This window comes from Fusarium verticillioides, chromosome 8, assembly GCF_000149555.1.
Source record: "Fusarium verticillioides 7600 chromosome 8, whole genome shotgun sequence".
Classification (NCBI taxonomy): domain Eukaryota; kingdom Fungi; phylum Ascomycota; class Sordariomycetes; order Hypocreales; family Nectriaceae; genus Fusarium; species Fusarium verticillioides.
The window spans coordinates 108,757-124,082 of NC_031682.1; the positions used below are offsets into that span (position 1 = coordinate 108,757).

Here is a 15,326-nt window from a genome sequence, read left to right on the forward strand (position 1 = left end):
GATGGCGAGAAACAATATCATGTACAAAGAAATGAATGAAAGATACACAAGACCATTCGTCCATGACACTATTGGTAGACACTCTCATCTTCAGTGTGATTTTACGAAACATGTTCCATTTGAATCATAACTTGTCGGATTAGAAGTAAATACAAAACAACAATTCATGCATTCTGAGGGTTGCTGGGAGCAACGATAGGGTTTCTCAACTGCAAGAACCCCTCAACAGCAGCGTACGGCCCATCTTCAAACCCAGGCTTTATCAAATCACCCTTCTTCTCAATACCAAACGCATTATAAACCGCCCCAGGGTCTTCATTTCCTGCTGCAGCCTCCTCAGCATAAGGCTGAAACCAACTCCAGTCCCCTCCACCGAGAGAAGGCAACAGCAGGTTACGCTTCGGCATGTCCCGAGAGTTCTTGGTTGTCAGCTTCTCAGCTTCAAGATATCCTGGCACGTCATTGACGGGCATAGTCAATGGTCCTGCGTGGAAGAAGGCTGTCATGGTGTCCATGGCCTTTTGCCACGTCCACGGTGGGAGGAGGAGCTCTGCTGCTGGGAGGAATGAAGAATATGCGTGGATGGGGGTGAAGGGATCTAGGATGGCGCCGAAGATTGACATTTGGGCGTTGCGTTGGCTCTCGTAGGCTTGAGGCTCAACGTCGGGAGTGGAGCCAGAGAATGGGGGCTGCCAGAAGGGACTAAAGATGGGATACTGCTCGGTATCAAGACGTATCAATGGCTCAATGGAGTTACCGTCTGGAACGAAGAAGGTCTTGATCTTGTCATAGTTCAGCTGGTCAGACCCAGGATCCGCGGTGTCAAAGTAACCGACAAGTCCATCATAGCCAGCCTCTTCATTACCGAGGCGCAACTGAAGTTCATAGTAGGGAGTCTTGTCGTCAGGATCCGAGGGCTTCAGCAGTGTGCGCTCAGGATCGACCACATTGACCTGAGTGCTCTGGATGTCAAGAGGTGGCCCGCTCAGCTCAACAGACCAACCAGTATTGACGAGCGCAAGTGGCTTTCCTACAATAGAGTTGAGGAACTGAGCGTAGGAATCAGGAGCTGGAGGCAGTTTCTGCTGCGCCGTCGTGATCATACCCCAGAAACCAAGAAGATATTTCGGATCAGCCAGCTTGGAGATGAGAATATCAAGCTCGCGCGTATCAGGCGTGGGCTGTGTATCTGTCTCAGGACTGAAGGGTAACCACTTGGGTGACTGCAGAGTACCCAATGGCCCACCGACACGAACCTCGCGGTAGAAAGTACCATCGGGGAGGAAGATCTGAATGCCGTAGTCGGCATAGTTGGTAATGACCCATCCCCATATCGGGGTCTCCCACTCCGTAACAGGACGCCACGTCGCAGGCCCCGGGTTACCACTCGGGTCATCAGAAATACGTCTGACAAACTTGGCATTGATACGCGCCGGCTGGTTCATCTGCGGGGGCAACTGCAGAAACTCAGACTGCTCCGGGTTATCCTTGATCACCGTATTGGCATACTTCTGCCCATCTATTGTTACCTCCTGTGGAGCATAAAAGTTGCTTATGCAGGGATAAATAGGCGGTGGACCATCAATCCGCGGTCGCTGATCAATGGCCATGAGGGACTGGCCAAACTTGTCGATGACGTTGAACTTGCGAAACCGGAACTGGCCGTGTGTAACGGGCTTGAAGGGGCAATGATCACTGTCGGTGAAGTTGACCAGTGCGGCGTACGGGGTAAGCGCTGAGTTACCGTTGATGAGCTGGAGCTTATCCCCTGTTAAGCCAGCGGGTTCGAATTCCGCCGCCTTGAGGACAGAGCTGGACTCTCCGTTTGAGTCGACGACCTTGTTCTCGGGCTTGAGATGACTGCCCTCTGCTTGGGTGACGAGGCCGCTGGTGAAGCCAGATAGTGGCGAAGAGAGATAAGAGAGTTCACTGATGTTGGCTAGGAGATTCTCTCGATCTTCTTCTGAGAGGTACTCATCAAGGATGCTGGGTGGAGTGTTTTGGAAAAGCTGCTTAATCTTGGCACCAAGAGCGAAGCTGGGCTGAGGCAGAATTAGGACACGGCCAGACAGGACACGAATATCCTGCTTCTGAGCACTTGAAAGAGCTTCCCAGAGTGGCGGAGGAGTCTCACTATCAGATGGAACTGTAATGCCATATCTGACGAGCTTGTTCTCCGAGTGGCGCGCGGTGTGTTCATCCAGACTCCAGAACTCAAATGGGATGTGGGTGTATTCTACCTCCCACTCAGCGTAGAGAGGAAACCATGGCTGTCTATCGCCCCACTGATCACGCCAACGCTTGTCGGTAGTCAACTGATCGTGGAATTGCGGGTAAAATTTGCCATTAGGCGGCTCACCAGAGACATCGCTGTCAGGTCGCAGGGCATGGAACTCTGTGATGAGCGCTTTGGCAGCTGCTGTCAAAACAGCCGGAATCCTTTCTTCCATCAGAGCCGAGATGGCGGTCAGTTTATCGGGTATAGCTTCGTGCGGAATGGTATGATATGGCGCTCGGATGGACAGATTATCGAGATAATCAAGCGCCCAGCCAGACGGAATACCGCCAATGAGTACTGTAGGATCATTTCCCCCGTAGAAGACAGGCTCACTTGTGGACTCGACCGTGGCCAAGAGACTATTCGCCAACAGAGTCTTGACCTGCACTTCAAGATTTGTGATGCGCGTTTGGAGACCACTGATACGGGTTGAGATCCGTCCAGCTTCAGCCTTGAACGCTTCATTGTGGTCATTGCCCTGATTATCGCTCTGACCCAAATCACTGGCATATTTCCACCAGAGAGAAAACATGTCCCAGCGATACTGTAGCATCGCTCTGTTGCAGGAGTCTAGCAGCGTTTGAGTGAGATTCAACTCATTGATCCTCTGAATGGCTTCTGGTTCGGGTTCTTTGGGCTGGTTTGTGCTCTTATCATCAGCCTCAGCGAAGAAATATCGCGTGCCGCCCGGTGAACGATCGTAAGACCAGTTATAAACAGAGTCTTTAGCCTCTCTCTGACCCTCGACACCATCATCACGGGCTTGTAGGAGAGATTCAAGAGCAAGGATATCTTCCTCAAGTTTGGCGACGTCTTCTGAGTTGCCGTCGGCGTCGCCGCGAGCATGACAATACGCGAGCAGTGCATCCATTGGAGTTGTGCCAACTGCGACTGCGGCTTGTTTCTGATCACGAAGACGATCATTGAAACTATCGGCAGGGACACTCTTGGGCTTGTTCTCGTGGTCCCAAGCGACATCGTACATGCAGCCATGACAGAGGATACGGATCTGACTCTTGAGATCCATCCATGGGTCAGGATTTGCTTGGTCTGTTCCCTGGAGATTCATGAACAGCGACTGCAAGTTCTCTCCATGAGTGAACTCGGCACCGGCTTTCCAAAGAGGATCAACGGTGTCTTTCCAATGCCACCCGAGGACGTAATAGCTTGCCTTGGCGTAGTCAAGATACGATGGATCTTCTTTATCTCCGTACTCAAAATTGTCCAAGATGCTGAAGACGTTGGCATTATGCATCTGGAAGTCAGCAAAGAGCTGGTTTCCACTTCGAAGCAGACTGATATCCGGAGGTTCAGTAGCCGGGTTGGGATTTTCAGTCCACTCAGCAAGCGGAGTCTTGCGCCCGATGAAAACCTCAGCTTGCTCGTTGATGTTGACATTATCGCCAGCATGCCCCAGCACGAAGGGCGCTACATCAGTCTGTAGATCTGCCTGGACGGGGATATCTTCTAAGGACCAAACATAGTCGCTCTCAACGACCCAAGCTTCATACTCGCGGTCCTTGAAAGCGTCTTTTGCGCTGGTTGGCTGAATAGTATCCAGCTCAAGCTTTCTGATGACGATCCAGCGTGTCGGCGGCTGCAGAAAGTCTGGAGTTTGGTGGGGAGCGTCACTAGTCGTAGTGGACGCAGCATCAAGTCCCCGTCTCATTCTCTCTTTCTTTCTTCTAGACTCTGGTACAGAGCCTGTTGAGGAAACTCCCGATCTATAGAATCGGGGAAGTGTCCAGTGAACATAGACGCCATGACGGTGGCGGAGCGGTTTGGGCTCCGGACGACCGCCGAGGTCAGTCAAGCGTGAGTTGATAGACGCTGGAGCGGTGTTGTGCAGAGCGACGTGATTCTGGACATCGCTTTGGAGCAGGAAGCTATCAAGTCTCAAGAAGGTGTAGTTGGGCTGGGTGATGGGACAGATGCGAGCCGTGGTGTCTTGATCGGTGCCTGTACCGCATACAGCTGGATTGAGGACGAAGGCATCCAGTTGCATAGGCACCAGAGCGACTTCAAAATCCTGAATTGCAGTGTCTTCACTCATGGTTGTCAATGCGAGTAATTTGTCTCCGAGAAAAGATTGAGTCGAAAGTTGGCGGCAACAATGATACCAAACCTTCAATGAGGAAGCTTTGGTGTTCTAGCTTCCACGTCTTGGATTGAGATCCTGTATCCATTGAAGGAGAAGCCGACTCAACTTACCTCATCAAGATGGCAATCCGAAGTGGAAGCCGATTTCGTAAGCGACGGTTTCACATGGCTTCTCACCGTCCGTACCTTGATTTCTCATTGTCTCTCATCTTTCCTCCCCCTCTTTTCTCTCTCCGGGCCAAGACAATACGGCCCGTATCGGATGCACGACGGCGGATCTGGATCTACCTGCATTACTGTGTCACAACCCGTCCAACAATCGAGATGTGGGGGTACTTTGGCCTAAGCTGAACATCGCATGCAGCTTGCAGGCGAAATGGAGGTGCCGTGAGACATTTGCATCGACTTGTGCTCGTCTTACACCCCGCTTGAATTGAGTGCACATCAATTGATCGGCATGCATTTACCGGAATGTCCTGATGGTAACACCAGGTAACTGCTTTTGGGGAGAGCGGATACTGGGCATGTTTTTCGGGGTCTATCATGGTCCCCGTCACTGAGGAGCGACGAGAAACCGAGTTACTATGCTTTTCCCTACGTCTTTACCCTATTCGCTGCTTGTCTTCCTCTTTCCAGTTGAGTTACCCAACTCACTTCTTAACATCCCAATTCACAGCTTACCATTTTGACTTATTAGTACCCTTCACTCAGTTTCGCAGGGGAAGCTCCCACTACCTCCTGTATTCGGCCCTCAAGGATCAGACGCATTCATTAAGGCACTCTTTCTCTTTCAATTAGGAAGATGACTGTGTCTTCAGACCCCAAGGATGCCGATAGCTCGGACAGAGCGTTGGGGGCATCCGACGCTGGAAACTACAGCATTTACGCCAGCTCGGCAGGTCAACGTCCTGGAGACAACATCCAAATCCTGGCAGCAGGAACAAACTTGGATAAGTTCGTCGCTGGCTTGAACCCCAGCAAAGTCATCATCTTATCCGAAGCCCCAAGCCCAACTGCCAGTTTCGACGGCTCTGACGAGACCATAAAATGGTTCCAGAACATTGATCCGGACGCTAGTGGCTCCGTCGCCGTCGATGACTCAAAGAATATCGAAAGCTTCCAATTCTCCCTTTCTCAGCCGTGGCCGCTTGAGTTCAGCTCAGCTAGCGATATCCTGCTCTTCACATTCGGTTCAACTGGTCTTCTCGGTAGTGATGAGACCGGATCACGCATTGAAGCGCCGGGTATTGACCCTACCAGCAACATGTTGATTTGCGGTCTTGACTTTGCCAACATGAAAGACATCACCGGTATCAGAGTAAAAGATGTCTTTGAGAATGCCAATCAAGAAGGCATGACGGACTTCATCCCTCTTGCGGTCCTCGCCCTCGAGGTGACCCTGAAAAAGCCACCAGAGAATGCAAAGCCCATGAGGAACGCTCTATGGTTCGTCCCATCAGCGGATAAACGGCTTGAGACTCGTCTCCAGTTCCAGCTCTCGGACTTCGACGCATTGCAGGAGCTATTCTCAATTGCTCTGAAAGGTCTCGTCATTGATAGCGCGGACGTCGTCTACAAGAGCAAAATGCAATTGGGCGTTACGGAAAATGGCGAGATGCCTCTCTTCGCTGGTCAAGTGACCTTTAGCATCGACTGCTCCCTCAACAGTGCTGGTAATACAGTCTCGATGCTCGCTGGCGTTGAATTCACCGCTACCACGATTGACTTTACCTTCATGTTTCTCTCACCAGACCCTCTTGCCGGAATACTCCAATGGCTAGCTAGCCTCACCGACGATGAAGAAATTGAGACGGTTGTTAATAGGATTCTTGGCAAAGAAGAAGGTGGAGAGAAGGTTCTGCCCGCTGCAAACCTACGAAGACTGCGCATTGGGCTTGATACAAGAAAGGATCCGCAGAATCCGAGACTTGGCTCTTTTTCCTTCGATATCGAAGTTTCTGCGAACTTTGGTCGTGGAGAGAGCAAGGACACCCCTGTCTTCTTGATCACGTATAACTGGAATCGATCTACCGGTACTTATGGTACTCTGTCCGGACAGTTGTGGAACAGTAAGTAATGACATGATCCTCTGCGCTTACTGTGGCCTTTACTAATTCGAGTTATACACAGACTTTGGCGCATCGGATGACCTCGACTTGGAGCCAGAGGGTGAGAAGTGGGCCATTCTCAAGCCCTTGACAGCTTCCCCAGCGTCTTCCATCGACATCGCCACTCTGATCCCCGGCCAGACTGTGGTCAATATCCCTGACACTTTGCCCTCCCAGATAACCCTTGCATCCATTGAGCTATCCCAAGAATCATTCTCTCTTCGCTGTCAAGCCACTGCAAACCCTCCAACTCCAGGCTCAGCCCCCCAACCCTATCTCGGCGAGGTTGTTCTGGCGACCTACTTCAACTGGGGCAGCAGCTCAGTCTTCACCTTTGACGTCGGGATTTCCGTCCTGATTGATCCACCAGAGGATTCTGAGTTCGATCTCCCCGCTGCCTTTGTTGGAACTCTTGGCTACGATTCTTCCAACAAGTCTTGGGAGCTTACGGCTTCTATCAATGGATTGTACGCCGCAGCTCTGACTGAGTTCTTCCACGATGATGAGAAGGGCCACGTTGGACCGCTGATCAATTCCATTGCCATCAACACTTTGTCCGTTGAGTATACGTACGAGAAACAGAGTGGCAATAACGCCAAATCGGTGGGAAGCACGTTCACTATCTCTGGTGACTTGGTCGTTGCGGGGCTGAGATTGAATCTCGACTTCAATTACACTTCTAACGGCTTTACATTCTCAGCGGCACTGAATCCCGCCGACCGGAATGCCACTATCGGAGATATCCTCACGGACCTTCTCGGATCTTCGTTTGACATCCCTGACTTTGTCTACGACACTCTGATAGTCGGTGACAACAAGGATGCCTTCAGCATTGATATCAAGAAGATGAAAGACGCCGTCTCCGGCATCGAGTCATTCCAATTCCTTGCCACTCTCAATATTGGACATCTCCAGTTCCTCTTCTCCCAGCTCCATAGCACTGAATGGGGTCCCAAAGATCCATCCAAGAGACTATTCAAAGCAGCCATAAACGGCTTCGGCAACATGGAACTTGAGATTCCTCTTGTTGGTACACTGTATCAGCCACTCGATGAGCTGTACTTCCTATTCGTCCAGGACCCCAAGCCACCAAATAGACCCGGTCAAATGACAGGCCTGACGCGAGAGGATATGGGTCTCCTCAACAACGGCGTGATGCAAAAGGATCCGCTGCTTGTTGCTGACAAGATCAAGCCTGACCAGGCGAAACCAACTGACCTTCTTGTGCCCTCTGGTTGTCACTTCGCTGTCATTATACGTAATGTGGCCAAGGGCGAGCGCGCGTGTCTGCTAAGCTATGGCTTCATGAAACCCAAACCTTCATCATCTCAAGCACTGGCCTCTAGTGCCGAGGAAAAGGGCAGAAGACGCACTGAGGAGGAGATGGATGATGGAGGCCCTAGTGCCCAGGCCCCATTCAAGAAAGATACCGGACCCATAGCCATCAGCAACGTCAGTCTGAAATACAAGGCAAAGACATTGTCTATCACCTTTGATGCGACGTTCCAGCTTGGACCGATTGGGTTCTCTCTTCTCGGCTTCACCCTCAACACCCGATTTAAGAGTCTCGATGAGCTGCCAACAATCAGTGTCAACATTGACGGTTTGGCAGCGTCCTTTGATCGACGTCCCCTCACAATCGCCGGCATCATCGTCCACGGTAATGACGGTGCCATGGACTACTACGCTGGTGGTCTTATCATCGGCTTCCGTCCTTATCAGTTCCAAGCAGCTGGCTTCTACGGAGTCATCACTCTCGCAAACAGCAACAGCTTCCAGAGTGTCTTTGTCTTCGCAAAGCTCAACGGCCCGCTCATGACACTTGCCTTTGCTGAGATCAGCGGTATCTGCGGTGGCTTTGGCTACAATAGCAGCGTTCGCTTGCCTTCTGTAGACCAAGTCTCGGATTTTCCCTTCATCAACAGCAGCCGTCTCAGCAACAACGACAATGCTCAACAAGTCCTTATGGAGCTTGTCAGTCCCACCGGCGGCGGGTGGTTCCAGCCACTTGACAACACCTACTGGGGTGCCATTGGCATGAAACTCTCTGCATTCCGTATGCTGAGCGTCGATGCTGTTGTTGCAGTGCAGTTTGGTGACTCGGTGAAGCTGGGCATCTTCGCAGTAGCGACTTGTGACATTCCTTCAACCAACTCGCAACTTAAACTTGCCCATGCTGAGTTGGGTATCGCTGCTGTGTTGGACTTTGACTATGGCTTCCTCAAGATCGAGGCGCAGCTATCACCTCGCTCTTATATCCTCAGTCCCAACTGCCACTTGACTGGCGGGTTTGCCCTTTGCTACTGGTTCGATGCGCCTCTCGCCGATAAAGCCAGAATCGGAGACTTTGTCTTCACCTTGGGCGGGTACCATCAAGCTTTCCGCGTTCCTGTTGGGTACCCTAACCCCCCTCGGCTTGGTATTAGCTGGGACTTGGGCGGTGGCCTGTCAATCTCTGGAGAAGCATATTTTGCCATCACTACCAAGGCATGCATGGCTGGTGGACGTCTCCATGCTGCGTTCAAAGCAGGACCCCTCTCTGCTTGGTTTGATGCCTTCGCCAATTTTCTTATCAATTACCGACCCTTTTACTTTGACATGTCAGCTGGTGTCTCTGTCGGAGTCGGGTTCAGTATCGACTTCTGGTTTATCCACATTCGAATCTCAGTACAAATCGGTGCTGAGCTGTATCTCTGGGGACCACCTGTTGCTGGTCGCGTTCATGTTGACTTCTGGATCGTCGCTTTCGATATCAATTTTGGCAATCATCATCCCAAGATCGATCCAGTCAGCTTGTCAGACTTCTACGAGCTTGTACTCCAAGACTCGCCTGCATCTTCCTTTGCGTCTGCCACTTCCCTCATCACGGGCAAACAGCAACAGGAACCCCTTGCAGCGTCGACATCTACCAAACCCAAGAACGAAGCACACAACTTCCTTGCTGAGTCTGGACTCCTGAACCCTGATGATCAGCCAGAGAAGGGACAAAACGACCCTTGGACCGTCCGGGCTGGCACATTTGTGTTTGTTGCGGAGTGCAAGATGGCCATAAACGGTGTTTCAACAAATAATAGTTGGGACCCAATCTTGCAGGGCAATGAAGTTTTCAGCAAGCCAATGGGCATGACAACGCCCATGTCTTCAATTCTACAGATCCAAATAGTCCATGAGGATGGAAGCAACCCTGAGGAGGATTGGCAATTCGAGAAATATACTCAGATGCTTCCGGGCGCTCTGTGGGCAAAATGTAAGTTTTCTGTATCCGCATCTGGACCTTTAGCTGACCCATTCTAGATGACCGCCGAACTGATCCACGCCAGAGTGGAAACAACGTCGGTGATTTACTCAACACCAACAATGGTAGCCCATCTCTCATGACAGGCGTGAGAGTCACTGCGCCCAAGCCAACCATGTCTCCAGACCCATTCCCAGCCTACAAGGTTGCGGATGCAGACCTCCAGGAGCTAACTGCTGAACGGAGTTTCCCAGGTATGGTTACGGCTGAGGATGCATGGGCTCCAGTCAAGCCAAATGATGATGCCAAGAAGAGGTATGAAGACATTCATGATGCTTGGGTAAGTCCTGCAGTGGGGGAAAAGGGCCAGCAAGACTTTGTGGGCACCTTAGCTCAGAGTTTGGGATGGGGGGATGTAAGCCAGCTGAAGACCATTGCTGGAATTCCTGAGAGACTGAAGAGGGGTTTTATGAATATGTATGTCGCGTCTCCGTTGTTGACTGCGTGAGGTTATTGATGGAAGATTGCACGTTGGGTTCGAAATTGTAAACTGGTAGCAGGTAGTAATGAATTCAAGGCTTTTCTATACTAGTTTTGATAGGTGCATGCACCACTGCGGTCCTAAATTTGATGAGTCGAGAGCCATCTAAATGTCGCCAGAGCCTTGTATACGTGAGGCCATTTGGAGTTCGAGTTGTGTGACACACGCCTTTGACTCGGCTTAAGTCATATAGTAGAGGCCGAAGGTTGTACGTAGTCGATCGAAGGATTTGAAGGTCAGTGGAGTTGTTTGTATTCTTTTCCAACGATGCTTTATGCCACCGAGCCATGCTCTGCGTTTCGACCTCATTATGCGCGACAGACTTAATACCAAAGCTCCAAGGCCGCCTTGGCAGTGATGCCCAAGAGCACAATGGAGCTTGCGGCAAAGGTGGGGAAGCGCAGAAGCAGGTTGTTGTACGAGACGTGAATGAGGCTGTGAATAACTCTCAGGCCGACATATCCCCACGCCAGGCGCACCGTGGTCTTGTCCTTAACATTCAGCAGACTGAGTGCAAGCATAACAGCGTAGAATTGAGTAGGTTGCTCGAGCAGGTTGTTGTAATTGTCGGCGGGCCACTGCACAAATGCAGGCAGCTTCTCTGCTTTCTGCTTTTTGGCAGTCTCTGGGTCGAAGGAGACACCGTACTTGGAAAGAGCTGGAGTTCGACGCCAATACAGCAGGCCTTCCATGGCGAAGGTCCAGGTGCTAAGACCGACGAGAGGTCCAAGGAGAGGCAGCTGGGCAATAGAGGGAGACATGATGAATGGTGGACAGTGGTTTTGTAAATGCAGGAGCTGTGAGTGTCTCGGTAAAGTTGTACTGTGAAGAAAGCTGTGAATCGATGACTTTGATGAAATGAATGATATAGTAGAATTAATCGACTTATATGATTATCGTAGTGCTATGCGAATATAGCCATAAAATCGTAAGTGCCACTTAAGTCCGTTAAGTCCATCGAGTCCGTCGAGCTTAGTAACTCGTATAAGAAATTTTCGCACTGAAATTTGTAATCAGATTCAGCGAACTGACTCGAGCCAACTTGTGGGGTAAATATGGAACGTTTTCATCTCGGCTGTATCCGTAAGCGGATGCATACTAAGACAATGATTGGCGCAATTGTGAAGATCACCAATCAGGAGGTCCTCGGTTGCTTCAAAGTGGACTTATCTCATCGGTCTCGCCTTAACCTACGGAGGTAGCCGCGAAAAGTTCTTGCCTGCCAAGAGGGATCGGCAACCACCCTTGTAAACCCTAATAGGGTCTCCCTGGTAGAAATTTGTTAGCAATCTTCCCTGAGTGATTTTTACACCGTTCTTCCCCTCTTCACGTCAGGAAGACGATGCTGTCAAGAGATATCGCGACCTGGGCGTTGGTGGTGACATTAAAAGCCCCTTCCGGGGGGGCGAAGACTATAGCACAAATCCACAAGATCACAGGCATCCCCAAGCATACAATTAACGAGATATACGCCCAGTGTTACGACCCTAGCGGTTACGTCACGTGCGAATCCATACCCCACAATTTTTATCCAAGTAACTACGTCACTCAAAAACCCATCGCGGACCAACCAGGAAGGGACCGACTAATATTAGACCGATAGCGCTCCAGGACCGCGTCATTCCAGGACTAACAACAACCTTGCATCCCATCGCTCCTATTTAGATCCTATAAGCATATATATATATTCCTTTCATATTAGATAGAACTTAAGCTTATTAGCTATTAATAACACTTCTTTACCTTAATAAGCCTAACCTGTATTATTAACTATTAAGAGACGTGACACCCTAACGTGCTTAGTATAACGCCCTATATATTCTGCAAACATAAACCAAGTATGGACTAGTTTACCTGTTTGGAAACCTAACCGTCACAGCAGGGATTATCCGCTGTCAAAATGAAGATTTTGAAGTACCTACCCTTTTTGCCCCACTTAGAGCATTTTAGTGTGGCGCTAGCGTGGGCAAGAACTTTTCGCGGCTACCTCCGTACAGATCAGGGTTTCCTAGTCTTTTAATGACGCAACAACATCTTCTGTGCGGTTTCCATGGAACTAGCAGACTCCGCGACCTATGGATATCTTTGAGCGCATGAGCTAAGAGTTGAATAGAATACATATCTGCTGCCGGCGTGTAGCGTAATGAGCATTAGAGCTGAGGATCTTTATGGCATCCCAACTCTCTCTTGTTTAACCGTCAGGTTGAGCTGCGCGAATATATGGCAATGTATGTTAAGACCCATCATATTATTCGATTCAATACTCAAATACAGACACAATGCTTGTACTTATTTAACTGTAGTTAGGCTCCCTACTTGGCCCTGCCTTCTCCTTCTCTGCTGATGTCGTACTCCCATGATGGTCTTTTGCTCCAAGCTCAAGGTCATGACTGTGCAAAGACTCTCCTCTGCCTTCTATACTCCCAGATCCATGTGCATGGGCTTCACACGGACCAAGCACATAAGCATCTTCTCCATGGACTGCATCATCTCCCAGAAGTAGTTGCTCCTCTGTCATTCTGAGTGGAATTCGCAGCACATGCTTGATAAAGAGCATGATGAGGCTGGTCCACACAAGGTTCCAACCGATGATGAAGCATGCGCCCCCCATCTGGTATCCAAGCTGCATGCCGTTACCAGCGATGGCTCCTCCGGGATTTGTCAGACCAAAAGCTGCGCAGCCATCGACGGTAGCCCAAAGACCTGTACCAAAGCCTCCAACAACACCTGCCACCATGTGCGTGTGCATAACGCCAAGTGTGTCGTCAAAGTTGCGCTCCAGAAAGGTCATCTTCTTGGCCAAAATATTCATGGTGAACCACGGGACGGAGCCGGAACCAACACCAAGAAGAATCGCACCCCAGCCTGCGACGACGCCAGCAGCTGGTGTAATGGCGACAAGCCCAGTGATCATGCCCTGCACGGCGCCAATGACAGAAGGCTTCTTGAAGTATGCAATATCCAGGCCCGTCCAGACAAGAAGTGAGACGGCAGTGCATAGATTTGTGTTCAACACAGCGACTCCTGCATCGGCAGAGGCTGCGTAAGGATCACCACCGTTGAAGCCGTTCCAGCCGACCCAGAGGATACCCGCTCCGATGAGAACTGCTAGGATATTGCTCGGCCTGGCATCTGCACGATCACTGCTGAGTCGTGGTCCGATCCAGTAGCTACCGATGAATCCTGCAGTGCCTGACGAGAGATGGATGACATATCCTCCAGAATAGTCGATAACTCCAAGCTTGAACAGGAAACCTCCTCCCCAGATTGAATAAGCGCCAACAGTGTAACATAGAGTCAGCCACAGAGGAACATATATCATCCAGGCGTAGAAATTCATTCGGCCGAGGAAAGCTCCAGCAGTGATGACCAAGGTAATGGCGGCAAAGACGAATTGGAAGTATACCATGGTGGCCATAGGAAATTGTTGACCAACGCCAATGGAAGGGAGGTATGATTGCTTCAGCATCGTGTCAATGCCGAGAACATTCCCAGGCTTGGCAACGAATGGAAGCATATACTCTCCAAAGGAAGCCTTGTAACCCCAAAGAACCCAGCAGAGTAGCACCGAGGCAAATGCGTATAGGGCCATGAAGGCGCTGTTGATGGCCCATTTTCGTTTCATGATTCCGGCGTAGAGGACGAGGAGACCGGGGATCGACTGTAACGCGACGAGGGAAGCGGCTGTGAGTTGCCATGCATTATCACCTACGCAATGTCAGTCATTGGATCCGAACAAGAGGAGACTGCTCTCATGGGACTGTATCGAGACTGAGCACGTACCACTTCCAACACCGGCTTTCGGGTCTGGCGTCCACCAAACGACAGATGACGCTGCTGCTGCAGCCGAAGCCGTGGTTGTTGCCATAGCTTACGGGTATCAAACACTGTAATGCGGACAAAGAGAGCAGAATCTTACGACTTCCCAGCACAGACCAGTGAGAGAGTCCTGAAGTAACGGGAATAATATTTATGATCTTCAGGATCTGCAGGCAATGGCGTCTAGATGAAGTATTTATTCGACGTCTCACTAGACAATTAACTATGTGAGTTAGCTTTATCATAGTTTATATCCCGTATACGTCAACAGTATGATACTGGGGATTTACGTAAATTGAAAGTTATCGAGATTGTCGATAGTTGTAGAGCGAAAGCGACGTGGGTTTGTGCCGAGTTGCCGCAACTGTGTGTGCGATGTTAAGCTTCCACCCAGAACAAGGTTATCGCAGCATTATGGTTGGTAAGTGCGCGTCACTCATCAGCCTCCGAAGGCTAGAACAGTTGGGTCTGTCATCTCCCAAGTTTTGTATGCTCGAGTCAAATCTGACATTTCACTCATCTGCTTGCCGATGGTCCCTTCAAGGATTTGTTCCATACAGATCTGCAGGCAAGTCAGATAGTAATGAGATTGCCCATGGGGAAGCGGCTTGGCAAAAGCTTGTCCCGGTCTAAATATAGATACATGATCAGACCAGTCGTCGTAAGTTGCTCAGCACCTACGGAGTACTCTGTACCTTGTAAAGATATCTTATCTCGGCTTGGACGGCAGCTACATCGCGGCTTTGGGAGAGTCTAGTCCAGAAGTTGATCAACATCACCCACATGCTGTGGCTTATAGACTGATAAGATACACTAAATGATATCTCAAGAGCCTGATAAGATATGGCTTTGATAGATAAATGGTATGTTATTTGGGGAGGAGGCAATCAGGCCAGTAAAAGATGTTTGTCTTATCAGGCGCTAGTCCACACTCAGCCCTCCATAGCCGACATTGCCGAATCGTGATAGACATGTACCAAGAGTCAAATTGAGAATTTATTAAGAAATCCAAAATCTCTATAATTATTTCTTATTGTTTTTATTATTTCTATTTTCAACTCTTTGTAAAATTCTACTATATAATCGCATTTAAGGCTTAGATTATTATAGACTGTTATTTTATATAACTTAGTCTATTTGAAAATTGTATATTAGTATTGCTGACAGGGCTAGGAAAGGTCAGTATCCGACGCTGGCTATAATTGTTTCTAGAGATAGCAGTTTTTATGTATTACTTTTTATAGT

The 15,326-nt window shown here is 49.8% G+C and overlaps 4 protein-coding genes across 4 annotated transcripts; 1 reads left to right on the top strand and 3 right to left on the bottom strand.

Annotated features, from left to right (window-relative positions):
- Window positions 1–133: 133 nt before the first annotated feature.
- Window positions 134–4,511, bottom strand: FVEG_07739 (hypothetical protein). The gene has a single exon (XM_018896410.1). The coding sequence runs from the start codon at window positions 4,329–4,331 to the stop codon at window positions 165–167; it is 4,167 nt and encodes a 1,388-aa protein (XP_018753874.1). The 5' UTR covers window positions 4,332–4,511; the 3' UTR covers window positions 134–164.
- A 669-nt stretch (window positions 4,512–5,180) lies between these two features.
- On the top strand, window positions 5,181–10,229 carry FVEG_07737 (hypothetical protein; the record flags this gene model as incomplete). The annotated part of the gene is made up of 3 exons (XM_018896408.1): window positions 5,181–6,447; window positions 6,509–9,733; window positions 9,781–10,229. 3 exons carry the CDS (start codon window positions 5,181–5,183, stop codon window positions 10,227–10,229), a joined length of 4,941 nt encoding a protein of 1,646 aa, XP_018753873.1.
- On the bottom strand, window positions 6,386–11,216 carry FVEG_07738 (hypothetical protein). The gene has a single exon (XM_018896409.1). It carries the CDS (start codon window positions 11,021–11,023, stop codon window positions 10,586–10,588), a length of 438 nt encoding a protein of 145 aa, XP_018753872.1. The 5' UTR covers window positions 11,024–11,216; the 3' UTR covers window positions 6,386–10,585.
- Window positions 11,217–12,555: 1,339 nt separating this feature from the next.
- FVEG_07736 (amt family ammonium transporter) lies at window positions 12,556–14,130 on the bottom strand (the record flags this gene model as incomplete). The annotated part of the gene is made up of 2 exons (XM_018896407.1): window positions 12,556–13,970; window positions 14,046–14,130. The coding sequence occupies 2 exons, from the start codon at window positions 14,128–14,130 to the stop codon at window positions 12,556–12,558; spliced, it is 1,500 nt and encodes a 499-aa protein (XP_018753871.1).
- Between the last annotated feature and the right edge of the window lie 1,196 nt (window positions 14,131–15,326).

Bases quoted from the DNA above. Each gene is read 5' to 3' on its own strand.
- FVEG_07739 (XM_018896410.1), bottom strand. From the start codon at position 4,331: ATGAGTGAAGACACTGCAATTCAGGATTTTGAAGTCGCTCTGGTGCCT.
- FVEG_07738 (XM_018896409.1), bottom strand. From the start codon at position 11,023: ATGTCTCCCTCTATTGCCCAGCTGCCTCTCCTTGGACCTCTCGTCGGT.